At 49.8% G+C, this 18,001-nt stretch overlaps 1 protein-coding gene across 4 annotated transcripts in view; it reads left to right on the forward strand.

Annotated features, from left to right (window-relative positions):
• PXDN (peroxidasin) overlaps positions 1 to 18,001 on the forward strand; it is a 118,067-nt gene that overhangs the window by 42,385 nt on the left and 57,681 nt on the right. For all 4 annotated transcript variants that reach the window (XM_063789390.1, XM_016946097.3, XM_063789391.1 and 1 more), the window contains exons 2-3: positions 15,592 to 15,663; positions 16,727 to 16,798. Coding sequence is in view for 3 of the 4 variants with exons in the window: in XM_016946097.3 (XP_016801586.2) it covers positions 15,592 to 15,663; positions 16,727 to 16,798 (144 nt within the window). In the remaining variant the exon portion in view is untranslated. The remainder of the gene's footprint in view (positions 1 to 15,591; positions 15,664 to 16,726; positions 16,799 to 18,001) is intronic.

Consider the following 18,001-nt stretch of genomic DNA (forward strand, 5'->3'; position numbering starts at 1 on the left):
CCGTGTGCTGCTGTCTCCAGCTGTCCCCCAGAAACGCTGCGCCCCCAGCGGCCCGGGTCTGGGTGTTTATAGATCCATGTGCTACGGTCAGACTTGAGCAAGTTCCTGACCTTCAGGCTTGGGCAACACCTGTATTTATAGACATGGCCCACACCTAGCAAGTGAGCAGCAGACGGCAGCTGTTCTTCGGTGTGTGTCTCCTTTGACACAGCAGTGCCATTTCTAGGAACCTGTTTCATAAGTATATTAACACGCATCACAGATGGGATGTACCGAAAGCTTGTCATTGCAGGGCTATTTATAATAGTGCAAAACTGGAGGAACCCAGATGTTCTCCTCTCCGCAGCTGCGTGTGCTCCTCTGGTGGGCTGGGTGGCGGGAAGGGCTTGGAGACAGTGTGTGCTGTTTGCATTGGGCAGCCTGGGCAGCCCCACAAATACCACGGATGGGGCAGCTTGAATCACAGATTTATTTTCTCACAGTGGTGGAGGCTGGAAGTCTGAGATCAAAGATGCCAGCAGAGTTGGGTTCTGGTGAGGGCCTCTTGCAGGTCTGCAGATGATGGCTTCTCTCTGTGTCCTCACATGGTGGAGAAAGAGAAACACGCTCTCTGGGTCGCTTCCTCTTCCTAGAAGGACACGAAGCTCATGATGGGGCTTGTTCTCAGGACCTCATCTAAAGTGCGTGGCCTCCAAAGCCTCCCCTCCTGATAACACCACCGCGTGGGGGTGACAGCGGGAGGACCGATGGGAGCCGCCTTGCCTGCCTCCTGGGGCCGGGCAGGTGCGGAGTGGGAGCACAGTCAGGAGCGCATCTTGTTCAATGGCCCTGACTTTGGAACCTTCAGAGTGTTTGAGATAAAGAAAGGGAAGCTCCAAGCTGGCTCCAGCTGTCCCTTAGGCATGCTGCACCCCAGCCCCGCTGCACCCCAGCCCCGCTGCGGCTTCCGTTAGAGGCCCTTTCCTCACCCTGTCTTCTGTGGGGCCGTGCACAGTGTCCATTCAGCAAACACCACACACCCTGCCCTCGTCAGATCAAGCACCCGCACTCTGGGGCCCTCTCTGACCCTGCAGCCATAGCTACTCCCGGGCCTCCTCCTGAGCCTTTCACTGCAGCGAGCGCCGTGGTCACCTGCTGGTGCCTGGCCTCCTCCTCACCGAACAGCGGTGCTCGCGGTCCCCGCACCTGTGGTCAGCATTGCCCATGAACTGCAGATGTGTCGCTAGTACCAATGAGTGAGCGGCGAGCACAGGGGCCGGGATGTTCTTTGCAGATCCACGGGTGGGATCAGAGCCAGGGCGCAGGGACCGGACGGAGCCTGGCTCCCGTGGGGAAGACCGGCCACCAGCTCCCTCCCGCGGTGAACTGGCAGCCTCAGCAGATCATGCCTGTCACCGTGCTGTCTGTGAAATCAGGCAACACCATGGTCAAGGGCGCTGCAGGACTGTGTTTTGGAGCCAGCATTCTGCATCATCAGTGACTCCTTAAAAAAACTGTACTTGATAAAACCTGTACACGTAGAGAGGCTCCTAATGAACCCAGCCGGGCACACCAGACTCCATGTGCTCTTGGTGATTTGTGTCTCACACAGGAAGTGAGGTGATCCAAATCGATACCATAAAAGATGCCCCCGTTTCTATGAACTGGGCGTGCCCAGTGCCCGTGCAACTCAGATGCCTGGGAGAGGAGGTTCCGTCACACCATGGCCTGGAGGTGAGGGCAGCTCAGGGAGCTCTCACTGTTTCTTCCTTGCGGGGCGAGTCGGGGGTTCTGGGTGCGTGACTGCATCAGGGACCCCTCTCCCCTTCCTCTGCCATCGTGGGTTCAGGGCGGAACCTCCCCGGCCTCTGTTTCTGCTTCTGTAAAGGAGGATTGAGAATCACTTGGGCTTCTTATGACTTTTGTCATTCTAGTCAGGAAGAGGCTTCCTGCGAAGGGCGGAGGCTGACTGGGTTCTTGGTGTTTGGGTGGGATTGAGCAAAGCCCTTCAGTCCATCCACAGGGGGCCTCAGGGGCAAACTCCAGGCCCAGACCAAAGAGGAGCTGCTGGAACATGAAAGGGCGAACCTCTTTTAAATCCAGGAGCTTTGTCGGCTAAAGCGTCCTGCTGGGTTGTAAGAAGCATGTTTCCCCCTCTTAACTAATTGCAGAACAATGGCGGGGACAGAGGGTGCGTGATGAGACCTGGGCCTGCGCCAGGGCACATGCCGACAGCCAGCCCAGCCCCACGATCTCAGCGCCAGCAAGGCCAGCTCCAAAACAAACACCAGCTCCCGGGTTTACTTGGCGGGGAGGTAGGAGGATAACTTGAGAAGGCCCATTCATCCTGCAGCTTCCAGGCCTGGGCGTGCCCCCCTTGTTCTCGGGACAAAGCTCATTGCTCCAGCTGGAGAAGAGCTCCGCTGAGGATTGCCTGCCTTTGGTTTCCGTTCTCTCGCTTTGTGTAACTTTCCAGTGCCTTAAGAGTTCCTCTTTAGCCCTTAGGATGCTGACGTAAGTGTGGTAAAACGTAGATCCTAAATGGGTTCCTCTTAAACGGTGATTCTTCTTCCCTTTAGACAGTCACCGGAATTGCTGCTAGGGGAAGGATATCTGCAGATTGTCGCTTTCGGCACCTTGGTACGAATCCCTCCTCTGCACCAAGTTTTAATGAAGAACCCAGAGTGTGTTCATTCCCTGCCTCGTGCAGGGAAATGTCTTCCCTTTTTTTGTCCTCTTCTATGCAGTAATTGCGTCTTTGACAGCTGATAGCCCCTCCGCAGGGATTTCTTTTCTTCCATTTTTGGGAGACTTTTGGCAACCTCGTGCTTCCAAAAATTTGGGTGAAAAGTGTGGGTTGATTATTTACACAAAAGTCAGACATATCACAATTAAATCATAATTTCTTTCTGATTACTTCGATTTGACAGTTTGATGTTCAGAAGGCGTGGATGAGGCATCTGGGATTGATGAGCAATGCAGCATGCTCTCAGGTTGTATTATTAGTGGGGCAGGTGATGCTTAGAGCTGATTGGTGAACACTGCAGCGTGCTCTCAGATTGTATTATTAGTGGGGCAGGTGATGCTTAGAGCTGATTGGTGAACACTGAAGCGTGCTCTCAGATTGTATTATTAGTGGGGCAGGTGATGCTTAGAGCTGATTGGTGAACAGTGAAGCGTGCTCTCAGATTGTATTATTAGTGGGGCAGGTGATGCTTAGAGCTGATTGGTGAACACTGAAGCGTGCTCTCGGATTGTATTATTAGTGGGGCAGGTGATGCTTAGAGCTGATTGGTGAACAGTGAAGCATGCTCTCGGATTGTATTATTAGTGGGGCAGATGATGTTTAGAGCTGATTGATGAACACTGAAGCGTGCTCTCAGATTGTATTATTAGTGGGGCAGGTGATGCTTAGAGCTGATTGGTGAACACTGCAGCGTGCTCTCAGGTTGTATTATTAGTGGGGCAGGTGACTGGCTTCTGGCAATGCCAGCAGGATGTAAGATTCTGTGGCTTGCAGTGAGACCGTGTCTGATTTGTGATTTAAACAGTAGTTACTGCACTTGCTCCCTGGAGGACTTGATATCACATGGAGGCAGGACTGTGACCCAGTGAATACCAGGCTGCCAGTGGGACAGGGAAGCCCCACCCTCCCAGATAGATCTTTAGGTGCTGGACAGACCAGCTCCCAATTTCATAGAATAACCCGGGAGCTCTTAACTCTCACTGAAGGTCAGAGACGCTGGGACGGTCTCTGGGTTTGAGAGCCCAGGAATCGGAGGGCAGGGTAGAACTTGAATCTGGCATCCAGTCGGATCCAAGTTCTCGCTCTGACTGAGATCTGGAGACCCTGAAGAAGCTGGATCAGAGAAGCCAGTAGCCTCGAGGGGTGTCCAAGCCACATGGATGCCAGAGCGGCAGGGCCTGGAGTGCCTGGGGGAGGCCGTAATGGACGGAGAACTGCTCCTTGTAGCCCCACACTCCACGCGGGAAACTCTCCAAAAGGGCTGGTGACACTCCACGCGTCCCAGGTCATGGGCAGCCGCGCCCTGCACCCTGCGTCCCAGGTCATAGGCAGCCGCACCTGCATCCCAGGTCGTGGGGAGCTGTACCCTGCATCCTGCGTCCCAGGTCATGGGCAGCCGCACCTGCATCCCAGGTCGTGGGGAGCTGTACCCTGCACCCTGCGTCCCAGGTCGTGGGGAGCCGCACCCTGCACCCTGCGTTCCAGGTCATGGGGAGCTGCATCCTGCACTCTGCGTCCCAGGTCGTGGGCAGCTGCACTCTGCACCCTGCATCCCAGGTCGTGGGGAGCCGCACCCTGCACCCTGTGTCCCAGGTCGTGGGCAGCCGCACCCTGCATCCCAGGTCATGGGGAGCTGCATCCTGCACCCTGCGTCCCAGGTCATGGGGAGCTGCACCCTGCACCCTGCATCCCAGGTCGTGGGGAGCCGCACCCTGCATCTGGGCTCATGGGGAGTGGCACATGGCTGCCTCCTACATTCACCCCTCCCAACCCCAGCCTTCATGGAGGGAGTGTCTTCAGTGGGTCATGTGGGTTTGGGAGTGAACTGAGCTGGTCTGCCTCTCCCTCAGGGGAGGCCCAGGGCCCCTGGGATGTGTGCAGACACGCCCTGCTCTCACGGCTCCAGGGAGGCCCAGGGCACTGGGATGTGTGCAGACGTGCCCTCTGCTCTCACGGCTCTCACGTGATGGGCAGTGCCGGGCGACATCAGGGTTGAGCTCTTAGTACTGTTGTCTTTTTTTCTGTAACTTCAGTTAATTTTTAGTTGGTTACTAACTAGGTCGTGTGTGCATCCTCTCATTACATCCTCAGAATACACTGACGGATGATGCATCATCTGCTCTTATTAATGTCATGTGATAATGGTTGCTTCCCAAGACTTGTATGAAAAGAAAGTAAGTCTTGGGACCCCCAAATCACTAAGTTAAAGGGAAGAGTCAAGCTGGGAACTGCTCAAGGCAAAGCTGCCTCCCATTGTATTCAAAGCCACCCTCTGCTCACCGAGACATGCATATCTGACTGCATCCCTTGGAAAAGATCATCAGAAACTCAAGACAATGCAGCCATTTGTCTCTTATCTACCTGTGACCTGGAAGCTCCCTCCCCTCTTGGAGTTGCCCCCTCTTCACCTGGAGCTGCCCCCCCTTCACCTGGAGGTGCCCCCCCTTCACCTGGAGTTGTCCCCCCCTTCACCTGGAGCTGCCCCCCCTTCACCTGGAATTGTCCCCCCCTTCACCTGGAGTTGTCCCCCCTTCACCTGGAGTTGTCCCCCCTTCACCTGGAATTGTCCCCCCCCTTCACCTGGAGCTGCCCCCTTCACCTGGAGTTGTCCCCCCTTCACCTGGAGCTGCCCCCCCTTCACCTGGAGCTGCCCCCCCTTCACCTGGAGCTGCCCCCCCTTCACCTGGAGCTGCCCCCCCTTCACCTGGAGTTGTCCCCCCTTCACCTGGAGTTGCCCTCCCTTCACCTGGAGTTGCCCCCCTTCACCTGGATTTGTCCCCCACCTTCACCTGGAGTTGCCCTCCTTCACCTGGAGTTGCCCCCCCTTCACCTGGAGTTGCCCCCCCTTCACCTGGAGTTGTCCCTCTTTCACCTGGAGTTGTCCCCCGCTTCACCTGGAGTTGTCCTTCCTTCACCTGGAGCTGTCCTCCGCTTCACCTGGAGCTGTCCCCCCCTTCACCTGGAGTTGCCCCCCTTCACCTGGAGTTTCCCTCCCTTCACCTGGAGTTGCCCCCCCTTCACCTGGAATTGTCCCCCACCTTCACCTGGAGCTGCCCCCCCTTCACCTGGAGCTGTCCCCCCTTCACCTGGAGTTGTCCCTCCTTCACCTGGAGTTGCCCCCCCTTCACCTGGAGTTGCCCCCCCTTCACCTGGAATTGTCCCCCACCTTCACCTGGAGCTGCCCCACCTTCACCTGGAGTTGCCCCCCCTTCACCTGGAGTTGCCCCCCCTTTACCTGGAGTTGTCCCCCTTCACCTGGAGCTGCCCTCCCTTCACCTGGAGCTGCCCCCCCTTCACCTGGAGCTGCCCCCCCTTCACCTGGAGTTGTCCCCCCTTCACCTGGAGCTGCCCCCCTTCACCTGGAGCTGCCCCCCCTTCACCTGGAGCTGCCCCCCCTTCACCTGGAGCTGTCCCCCCTTCACCTGGAGTTGTCCCCACCTTCACCTGGAGTTGCCCACCCTTCATCTGGAGTTGTCCCGCCTTTCTAGACTGAACCAAATTCATCTTACATATATTGATTGATGTCTCGTGCCTCCCTAAAATGTATAAAACCAAGCACTTTGGGAGGCCGAGGTGCGTGGATCACCTGAGGTCAGGAGTTCGAGACCAGCTTGGCCAACTCGGTGAAACCTCATCTCTAAAAATACAAAAAATTAGCTGGGCGTAGTGGCACGTGCCTGTAGTCCCAGCTACTCGGGAGGCTGAGGCAGGAGAATTGCTTGAACCTGGGAGACGGAGGTTGCAGTGAACCGAGATCACGCCAGTGCACTCCAGCCTGGGTGACAGAGCGAGACTCTGTCTCAAAACAAAACAAAACCAAAAGAAAACAAAAAAAAACAAGCTGTGCCCTGAAGACTTTGGACATTTGTCGTCGGGACCTCCTGAGGCTGTGTCATGGGCATGTCCTCGACCTTGGCAAAATAAACTTTCTAAATTGGCCGAGACCTGTCTGAGATATTTGGGGTTCACACATGTCACTGGGGTGGCATCTGTGACATGTGGGAGAGTCAGCCTCTGTCTCCTCTTCTCTCTTAGAGCAGCTCCTTGCCCCGTCCATGCAGCCCTGGTGGGGCCTGCCCCAGGCTGAGGCTATTCCCTGCGTCCTGGAGGAAGCCTCGGTGACAGGGGACACTGTGCCGGGGTTGGGGGGGTGGCACCTGGCAGGGGGAGAGGATGGGCAGGACCCCACTTCCCGTTGCCTGGAAGCCAAGATAGATCTTCACTCCACTCAAGCCTCCTCTGCTCCTTCTGCCTTCAGGTATTTGCGATACTCCAGGATCCCACAAGAAATGACCCTCACAGCCAAAGGATTGAGGCCAGGTTTCTTTAGCTGAGGGCCAGGCAGGTCCTGACTAACGTACTTTGATCTCATCAATGGTATTAGTGGGCGTCTTATGTCTTACTCCGTTCAGGCATCTCTGAGGAGCCATAGGCGGGGCAGCCTGTAAACACAGCAGCAGTTACCAATTCACCCCTGCAGCTCTGGAGGCTGGAAGTCCAAGATCAAGCACCAGCCAATTGGGTGTCTGCTGAGGGCCACCCAGGTTCAGAGAAGGGACCTTCTCCTCGTGTCCTCTCACATCGTGGACAGGACAAGGCTGCTGTCGGGGTCCTTTCGTAAGGGCAGTCATCCCACCCTGGGGGCACCACCGTCATAGCCTCCTCACCTCCCAGAGGCCCCACCTCCCAACACCATCCCTTGGGGATTAGGTCTTAGCACAAATTTGATGGGGTGCGAACGCTCAGTCTGCAGCCGTGGGGGCTCAGGGAGCCATGAGCACTACCACCGGACCCAGGCAGCTGGACACCCCTGACCCCATCCCGCGTCCCCCACCCCATTCCGCACCTCCCACCTTGAGCCCGCTTCTCTGAGGCTCCCCTTCACCCGCAGGGGAAGTAAGGGGCATCCTGAGGTTTCCCTCACACCACACAGCCCACCTCAGTGGTCCTATCCACTCTTCCTCCAAAATACACCCTTGCCCTCCACTCTGGGCACCCATTTCTCCTGCGACTGCCGGTGTGCAGGCTTGAAACTCGTCCGTGCCCTTCATGTCACTGTGGCCGCCTGCACGAGTGGCTCAGGTCACATATGTTAAGTACAGAAGCGAGTACATTATGAAGTCCTAATCCTTCACAGACTTCAGTGGGCCACATGAGACTTCCTGACATTCACCCCAAGTGCATGGATGTACTCACCCCTGTGGTAAAGCACTGCCATCTGTGACTCTCGGAACACAAGCTCTGAGTGTTCCTTCAGTGATGAAAGGCAGTCCTTAGTAGGAAGCACTGAAGCGATTTTAGGTCAGGCAAATGTTAATGGAAAACCACATGGCCTGGCTTTGGGATGCAGCTTTTCAAACTCCCCCAGCCTCCCACTTTCAGCAAGACTGGGACAGGGAGATAGGACTCCGCCTCCCGCCTTTCCCAGCGGGGCCGGGTGGTGGCTTCTGTCCTGTATTCATCCTGGGAGAGGGCGTGTGGCATTGGTTATAATTCCAACCTTTAAAATCAGTAAAGCACTTTGCATATTTGCCTCTCTGAAGCAGCACAGTCTAAGAGCCTTTGGGTTATATTGATTTTTTGTTGTTGAGACAGGGTCTCGCTGTGTCACCCAGGCTGGAGTGTAGTGGCTCCATCTCAGCTCACTGCAACCTCTGCCTTCCGGGTTCAAGTGATTCTCCCACCTCAGCCTCCTGAGTAACTGGGATTACAGGTGTGCACCACCACGCCTGGCTAATTTTTTGTATTTTTAGTAGAGACAGGGTTTCACCATGTTGGCCAAGCTGGTCTCGAACTCCTGACCTCAAGTGATCCACCCACCTCCGCCTCCCACTGTGCCTGGCCTTGGTTGTGTTGCTGTATCCTGTGTGTTCTCACTGCTGAGCAACACGAATGACAAAGAACCACAACATCATCGCCATGATTTACTTCAGGAAGGCACATTCGTGTTGAAATCCTGTACCTTAATGAGGAGCTTAAAATGATATTTCTGCCATTAGCTTCAAGATAATTTTTAACATCGTGATCCAAATGTGATCAAAAATCTTAGGTAACATGTTAAGATGCACAAAATACTCAAAGAAAAAAAAAAATCCAGACAATGGCTGGATGTGGTGGCTCATGCCAGTAATCCTAGCACTTTGGGAGCCTGAGGCGGGTAGATCACCTGAGGTCAGGAGTTGGAGACCAGCCTGGCCAACAAGGCGAAACCCCGTCTCTACTAAAAATACAAAAATTAGCTGGGCGCAGTGGCACGTGCCTGTAATCCCAGCTACTTGGGAGGCTGAGGCAGGAGAATTGCTTGAACCCGGGAGGCGGTGGTTGCAGAGACCTGAGATCGCGCCACTCCACTCCAGCCTGGGTGATAGAGTGAGACTCTGTGTCAAAAAAAATAAATAAAAATACAAATCTAGACAACAAACATAAAGTCATAATAAAAATATATTGAGAAAAAGACAATTCACCTCTGCAATGCATAGCTTGTGGGGAATATTTGCAGGTAACCCCTGGCTCTTATTAGTTAGAAACATAGGCCTATCTTACATGACTAGTGCAAGAAAAAACAAAAGGCAAGAGTTCCCATCACATCATGAGAGTAACTTCTTACATTTCAATGCTCTCACCTGAAATTTTCATTCCATAATTGAGATAATTTTCGTTCTCGAACCGAACGATATAGTGTATAACTTTGAATTTGTTGGCAAATTGGCAAACTCTTATTTATTTTTGTTTGTTTGTTTGTTTGTTTTGGTGAGACAGAGTTTCGCTCTTGTTGCCCAGGCTGGAGTGCAATGGTGCTACCTTGGCTCACTGCAACCTCCACCTCCTGGGTTCAAGGGATTCTCCTGCCTCAACCTCCCGAGTAGCTGGGATTACAGGCGCCCACCACCACGCCCCGCTAGTTTTTTGTATTTTTAATAGAGACGGGGTTTCACCATGTTGGCTAGTCTGGTCTTGAATTCCTGACCTCAGGTGATCCGCCGGCCTTGGCCTCCCAAAGTGCTGGGATTACAGGCATGAGCCACTGTGCCTGGCCAAATTCTTAATTTTTTATATTTAAAAATGAATTCAAACACATCTGAGACTTGCGTATGGGAAAAGTCAAGATTGTTTTATTTTAAAAATCAGTATTATGGAAGGTATTAGAATAAACTTTATAAAATAATCTTTAATGACCGCTTTTTAGAATTCATAACTTTGGCATGATTAAATTAAGCATTACCAAGTGGTCTGTGCATTTTAGTTTACTGTGAAAGGGAATGTAATGGCAAAAGTCCCTGGAGGGAATCAGATTAAAACTTGGATCTCCAAAAGCTTCCTTTTAGTTCTAACCTTCAGCTATTCTGTGGTTCTGCAGTGACTTGTGATTTTGATGTTGAGTGTAAACCTGCACTGTGATGTTTCGGTCCAAACACTACAATTCTTGATGTTTTTTTTTTTCTGGTAGGATTTTTAGTACATTAAGATTTGAGAATAATGGAAACATTACAGCAAAACAAAAGGAAACACAAAAACTACCCTAAAACTCCTTGACTTGAAGTTCACTTGCTTTTTAAATGTAAAATGTAAATGAATCTGTGTTCTGTTTTTGAGACTGTAAATTGAAAAATTCATAGTTCATGCTTAATAGTTATTGCAGTCTTCTCTTTGAACTTGAGAGGGCTTGTGTTGGCGTCGACGTTCCCTAAGTAGGTCAGAGGCAGCGGCTCTGCTCTAACACTTGGGAGAACTCTTGAATGTAAGTGGAAGAGTCTGGTGAATTCTACCAGGGAGGATTAACCCCTTGAAATGCCTTCAATGAGAGCAATTTTAATGCTGAGAAAAGAGCCCTGGGCCGACTCTAATTGCATTTCTAGTTCTGCCACTTACAGACTGACTGACTTTAGACAAATTACCTGATCTTTCTTAGTTTCTAAATTCCGATTTGTCCAGGAAAGGGATTTCTTCTAACCTGGATCTCATTCTCTCCTCCCTTCCCTCAGTCAGCCACCTTCATGTGCTGTGCCTTAGTGTGCTCGACCATTTCCCCAGGACGTGCCTTTGTTACTCTGAAGTAGGGGGTGACCTTGCCCTACAGTTATCATTTCTGGGAGCTCTCGAGGGTTCCCTGTATGCACCGATCTTCTCCAAGTGCAGGTGCTGCTGCCTAGCTCAGAGGTTGCCTCAGATCCATGCTTTGTGTGCTCAGTGAATGAGCTGATAAGACCCACTGGAATTGCAGGGGATGTTCACAATGGATATTTACAGAGTTTTGCTGTTTATGAAGGACTTTTCACACACAAACTTGACGTCCTTCTGTGACCTTGTTCACCGCTGCTTACTGTCATTGGTGCTTTATGGTTTAGGGCCCCAGGCTTTCGAAGGGATGCACCCCTCACGCTTACCCAGGCAGGGGTGTGGCGTTTTTATTGCAGTCTCCTGGGGCTTTGGCCTTGGCTTCAGCAAGAGTTCATGGATGCCCTGCCTGATGTTAGCCCTCAGTGTTCATCTGTGTTCCACTTGCTTTAGTAATCACGCCACTTATAGGTTTCCCAGAACTTTCTAGAATCTGTCTCCATGCTCATCATGCCAACTTACTTCATAGAGGGAGTGCCAGAGCCCCTTGCTTGTTGGGAGAAGGGTCCTGCAGCTGCGGAGGGCAGGTGACCCAGTGGTCCACTCATTGGCATGTGGCACACAGCTAGGGCCACGCCGCCACATCTGCCAGGGTCCCTCTCCAGTACCCTCAGCCCCCTGGGGAGATGTCACTGCAGGAGGACGGGGTGGGAGCACGGAGCCCCAGGGAAGAGCCAAGGAAGGCTTGTTGAAGTGCTCTTTCAATCTTTAAAATTTGGGGAAGTTTTTTTCCCCCCCGTTAGGATTATTTGTGGAACTATTTATTATGATTGTTAAAATAATAATTCTGTTTGTCAAGCTGTTGAGTCATATGTAGGTGCATAATGCAGGGATCAAATGCCTCCCCACAGTCTTATTCTGCCCAGACATGTGCAAAGCTTATTTTAAAAATTGTAAAGTGGGGAGCACTTACATGTGGCACTTAAATTTAAGTACTTTTTCATTGGAGAGTTTAGCTTTACATTTATTGTAAGCTTTATGTCAATGATGACCAGTAAGCTAAGGAACAGACGTGGAAATGCAGAGGAAACAAGCAAATGCCTGCTACTAGTGTTTATGAGTTCGCGTGTGTGTGCAAATGCTTTTCCTATATCTCCTCACATGCACACTTAAAAATATACATAGTGTGTATTTGCATTATATCTTCAGCATTCCCGAAGAACAATGACTTCCAAACTTTACCTTGCTTAGAATCACCTGGAAATCTTATTAGAACCCACATTACTGGGACCCGCTCCCAGAGTTTCTGATTCTGGAGATTTGGGGTGGGGCCCAGAATTTGCTTTTCTAACAGGCTCCCAAGCACTGGTGCTGTGGAACAGACTCCTCCTGAGCTCTCTAGAATCTCACAAGTAAGAAATGATTCAGGCAAAAATCAGCCCTTGTATTTGTCTTCGTGACCTTGAAGTTGGGGTTCATATTTGAAACGAACGTTGGCTTCTTGTGTCTGTGGTGTCTTCTTGCCCTGAGCTTGTCTCTCAGGGATGGAGCCACAAGAACCTGGACCCTCTGCCCTTTCTGTTGCTCTGGAGCAGGAGGGTTTCTGAGGCAGCTGCAAGTCCCCTCCAGTAACATGTGTGCAGATGTAGCTGTGTTGTAAGTCAGCCCACCCCAAACACACGGTCCGGTTTGGTGACAATCTTTCTAGCTCCTTTCATGTGCTGTGATATCAGACAGAAAATGTAAACGCACACACATGCAGATGAATATGTGTGGTATAACTATTGGTGTACGAGTGTTTCTTCATCTCTGTTCCTCAGATTAGATCATTTCTAATGTTGAGTAGCTCCCAAGTCCTCTCCCCTCTGCAGTATTCAATATGTTAAGTCCATGCAATGAGCTTTTCATTTCAGCTATTATATTTTTCAGTTCTAGAATTTCAGTTTGGTTCTTTTTTTATGGTTTCCCTTTGTCTTCTAAGATAACCCCCTTTGCAGTAAAGGGGACCGTTTGTTTTACCCTCTTCATAGTAGAAGTCTTTTTTGGTGGTCTGCCTTAGAACACGGTGGGAGGTCTAACTGCTGTGAGCAGGTTGTGAAATGATCCCCTTAACCTAGACCAGTGCCATCCACAGAAATGTGATGAGAACTACTTATGTAATTTAACATTTTCTGGTCACTTCGTGAAAAAACTAGAAATAAACAGTTAATTTTAAAAATGTTTTATTGAACACTGCATGCCAAACTTGTACATGTTTCAGCATGCACTCAATATAAAATTTTATCGAAGATATATTTATGTTCTATTTGTTTGTAGGAAGTCCTTGAGGTCCAGTGTGAGTTTTGCGCTTTTACTCAACACTGGCTACCTCTCAGGTGCTCAGACACAGGGCACAGGGGCCTGTGGATGGGACAGCATCTCTCTGTCCATCACTCTAGGCCACCTCTCAGGTACTCAGACCCAGGGCATAGGGGCTTGTGGATGGGACAGCACCTCTCTGTCCAGCAGGGCACAGGGGCCATGTATGGGACAGCACCTCTCTGTCCATCACTCTAGGCCACCTCTCAGGTGCTCAGACCCAGGGCACAGGGGCATGTGGATGGGACAGCACCTCTCTGTCCAGCAGGGCACAGGGGCCTGTGGATGGGACAGCACCTCTCTGTCCTTCACTCTAGAGGTTTTGGTGGCATCGACTTCAGATCTGGGGAAAGGCCTGCATGTCAGGAAGGTGGTTTTGTGGCTCTTCCTGCTGTCTTCCCAGGCTCCAGGAGCCAAGTCCACATCTTGCTTTCCAGCTTCCACGCTGTTGCCGCTGCCTCCTCTGTGGCTTGCGTGTGGGTTCCCACGGGGAATGAGGAGCCAGAATAAGTGGGGCTCACTCCATCCTCTGCTCTGGAGGAGCAGCTTGGTTTCTGGATTAGATGTGGTCAGAGTTGATTTTTGCTCTAAGCTGTGATGCGTGGCTCGGCCTTCCGGGACAGCCTTTCTTACCTGTTCAGATGCTGGGAAGCCCCTCAGCTTGCTGTGTCTCAGGTACGGGAGCTTCTTTGCAATTGTTTGTTTATCCTGAAATTGCAGCTGGTCAGAATTCTCTCCTTATCTGTACTTGATCTGTGTCTTCCGTATGGAGTGAGTGGGCATCCTGGGTGGCTGCTTTCCCCTCCCGTGTCTTCCTCCAGCACCGCCTCCCAGTTTCGATGCTTCTGACTTTCAGCAGCTCCTACGTGGAGAGTCCGTGGAGCCACTAGTGATATTCTGAATATGAATGTAAATTAAAATCTCATCTGTTTAGAGGGGAGCATGGCGGTGCAGGGGGAGGGTGCGTGTGAGGAGACTGTTGGTGGACAGTGGGTATCACTGAGAAAAGCGAACCCGGGTGCGAGGGCACAGCGTGGAATGACGGCCAGGAGGGCCAGGTGGGCAGAGGGGGGCCGCCTTCCCCTTCTCCTCCGGGAGAACTTGACCCACAGCACGGGGCCGGTGCTGGGAGGGACACATTTCATTCACTGACCTCTAGGCTGGATGCTGTTGCTGTCAGTGACACAGATACTTTTTTTGAAGTATCTTATTGAACCATAAACTAGAACCAATTCTACAAACTACCGACAGTGATTACATTGGCATAGGATAATCAGATTCCTTAGAAGGTTATAAACATTTTACGTTATGATACCCTAATGCCCTGACCTTACCTATGATACCCTAATGACCAAACATAGTCACACCTGAGGCACTGGGGCTGAGCATTTCAACATGTGGATTTCGGGGAGACACAGTTCAACCCGTACCAATCCCTACTGGACGATATTAAGAGATTGGACCTATGAGTAAGGAATTTTAATTTTTCTAAGAGTATTTGATAAAGAAATTGGTCTTTCTGTTTATTTTTCAGTGGTTTCTATACCTGTTCAATTTATAGTTTTAATTCAAGCTGGGATGGGCTGTCTGCAAGGGTAGAGCCGACGCCTCTGCGTGTCTGCACTTCCCATCGCTGCCTTCAGGCCTCTGACCTGGCTGCCTGTGCTGCCCCCAGGCTCGTGGCCTCCGTGGTTGGGGCCTCCCAGCTTGCTCTGCCTGAGCATCAGATCAGCAGGAATTGAAGTGTTTCTCTTTCCAGCACCAGATTCAGTCTCTGTGTTGATTCTGGCGTACTCTCTGGTCTCTCATGGGCCATTCGGATCCTCTCTCCACCCCCGAAATATAAATAAATAACTGCCTTAACAGTGGACGTTTAACTTTACTGAAAATACCTGTTTGGAACCATTAGGGTAAAACCCATATGTGAGAAAGCCTATTTTCCCAATTAGCATGCTGAATTCACTTTTGTGGTTTTGAAACATTCAGTTTAAATCTCATGAAGGTAGCAGTTTAGGTCGTTGACTAAGGAAGAGCCGAATTCCAGCTCGTGAAATCACTGGAGTAAACTCTAAGGTGTTTACTCAGTTGCACAGGTGGCGTGACTCTCTTCTTGAATGTCATCAAACCTAACCTGTGTTTATTATCCTAAGACTTATCGACACGACATTTTCCAGTGGGTTGCCAGAGATAGGGTGTTTAGGTAGTTTATGTAATTTTTCTCCCCATAATTACTGTTTTTAGAAATTCTGTAATGGGTTACTGGTGTTCCACCATTCAGACACATATTCATACACTTACTAGCCTCAGTGAAAAAGAAGATTCATTGAAGGAGTGAACTGGGTGGTTTAATATTTTAAATGCATTGTCACCATTTTGAAACTAAGAGCAGCAAAGGTGTAGCGATGTTTGTAGATTTTTTTTCACGTAATAATACCTTTCTTGTTTCTTCACAGAGATCTTCGCTTTAACAGAATCAGAGAGATCCAACCTGGGGCATTCAGGCGGCTGAGGAACTTGAACACATTGTGAGTGGAAATATTCTATTGGAAACGAATAGAAAAATAGAAATCATTACATTATTTATCTGTAGGTAGAACTCATCATCCACAATCAGTGGGCTTGGGTGGGGAAAAGTGGAGCAGGAAAGTGAGGCTGGAAAATGCCCCTGAATGCCAGGACTGTGAATGCCAGGACTGTGGCCACTGTGTTTCTCGTCTCCTGGCTGTGTGCCTGTCCGTGGCATGTTGATTGGGACCCATGCTGACCGCTAAGCTTCTCCCTGGCCTTCACGTGGGTCACTTGCTCCAGAATCACTCAGCCCTTGCTGGGTCAGGCTGACCTCTGTGTGTTCCTGCACCTCCTCCGCGGCAAGATTGAGCAGGACAGTGCTTCTTCTGAGTGTGGAGTGGACTTAAGTGAGGGTTCAAGGCAGTCCCATGATGCCTGGAGGGAGCAGGCAGGGCCAAGTCCAGCGTTGCTGTGCAGACCTCAGGCTCTGCAGGACACGCCCAGTGCAGTGGAAGCTGGTTCCCTTCTGCACCAGGACTGAGCACAACGGTGTAAGAGCAGGGTCATGGGGACTGTGGGACTGCCTGGGCTGCCTATCCACTGTTGACCCTGGAGGGCAAGTGGCCCAGGGCCTCTCACCCCAGGCCCTTGTCTGTGCGCTCGAATGGAGCACGGGCCACAGGGCCCACCTTTCCTGGCACGTCTGTCCACCCAGACCACCCTCCCACCATGACTGCCTTAGCACTGGCCACAGTCCTGGCTAAAATAGAAAATCTAAGAGACAGCAGGATAAAGATACAAACTCCCTTCTATAGGAGAGAAGGAATTTTTTCTCCGCTGTATCAAAAGGTAGTAACTGTGGAGTGGTACGGACACCATTGCTGAGCAATGTTTTCTTCATGATGGTTAAACGCGAAAGCTGTGTTTTGTCCTGCGGGTTCAGCGTTCGTTGAATGTTGATGGCGAGGCTGTAACTGAATTGTCAATGTGACCTTTTCCAAGGCTGTCGGAATGTTTTAACACAACTTCGAAGTTTGTTTTCTGTTGTTTTTTAAAATTCTTATCGACTCTCTTTCATAGGCTTCTCAATAATAATCAGATCAAGAGGATACCTAGTGGAGCATTTGAAGACTTGGAAAATTTAAAATATCTGTAAGTTAATGATCAGTTCTTTAACTTAAAAGCTTATGGTATCTAGATTACTTAAAAATAGAGCTAAATTTCGTGCTGATTATGAATTATTGTAAATATATTCATTTAAATGAGGTTTTATTTTGAGAAGGTGAGTAAACATTTAGCTGGGATTATTAAAATAGCTTGTCAGTGATATAAAGTGCTACATTATGTGATTTTTAGTGTTTCATCACTAAGCCTTAGTAAAGTGGATTGCATAAAATGAAAATGCACAGCCTCTGAAAATCGCTCTGGAAATGATGGTGATGCTTCCAGAGGGGAAAGTGATGACCCAGTGAGTTGCCGATATGAACAGCTGACAGGTGTGTTGCAGAAATCAGCTATCAAAATAGTTTCCGGTTGCCTTGCCGGCTGCAGGTGACATGTAAAATCGAAATAACTAACCCCGGTGGAGCGTCACTAATTCCTGCAGATTTTCCTGTCTCCCGCTAAGTGATTTCACCTCTTATTTTTGTGCATTTAAATTTTATTTCACTTTTAAAAACTGATTTTAATCGATTTATTTTCATTTAACACATCTTCTCGTTGAGATCAGTTTTGCAGTTTAGAAAATGAGCTTCCTGGGAAGTACTGGTTTAGTCTCAGTCACACGCATACTTGCTATAAAATTGGAAAGGTGAAGAAGTGTGTGTCGTGTGCTTTTAGAAGAGTATTCTTTTAAGACTTAGTCACTTTCCAAAGAGAGCTATTTTTAATAAAAATTATTTATTTCAGCCATTTTTGTTGGAAATTTTTATCATATGTGAACCTAAACATGTTTAAGTTATTTTGATTTTTTTTTTTATTTTACTTTAAGTTCTGGGATACCTGTGCAGAACGTGCAGGTTTGTTACATAGGGGTACACGTGCCATGGTGCTTTGCTGCACCCATCAACCCGTCATCTAGGTTTTACACTCCACATGCATTAGGTATTTGTCCTAATGCTGTAGTTATTTTGATTTTTAAAACAAAGTCGTCTTGTTATTGTTGATGTATACTCTGAAATCTGTTTTGATTCTAGCTGTGTCTGTGACTGTTAATTACAGAGCTACCTTTAACTCTGTTTATTAAAATATATTCCCTCTGTGCGATATTTGTCAGTGTTACATACATCCTTTTTCCCTCCATCATTGTGGCATAGGATGTTAATTTTTAATTTCATATAAACATGACGAAGCCTT

Source organism: Pan troglodytes, chromosome 12 (genome assembly GCF_028858775.2).
Source record: "Pan troglodytes isolate AG18354 chromosome 12, NHGRI_mPanTro3-v2.0_pri, whole genome shotgun sequence".
Lineage (NCBI taxonomy): Eukaryota > Metazoa > Chordata > Mammalia > Primates > Hominidae > Pan > Pan troglodytes.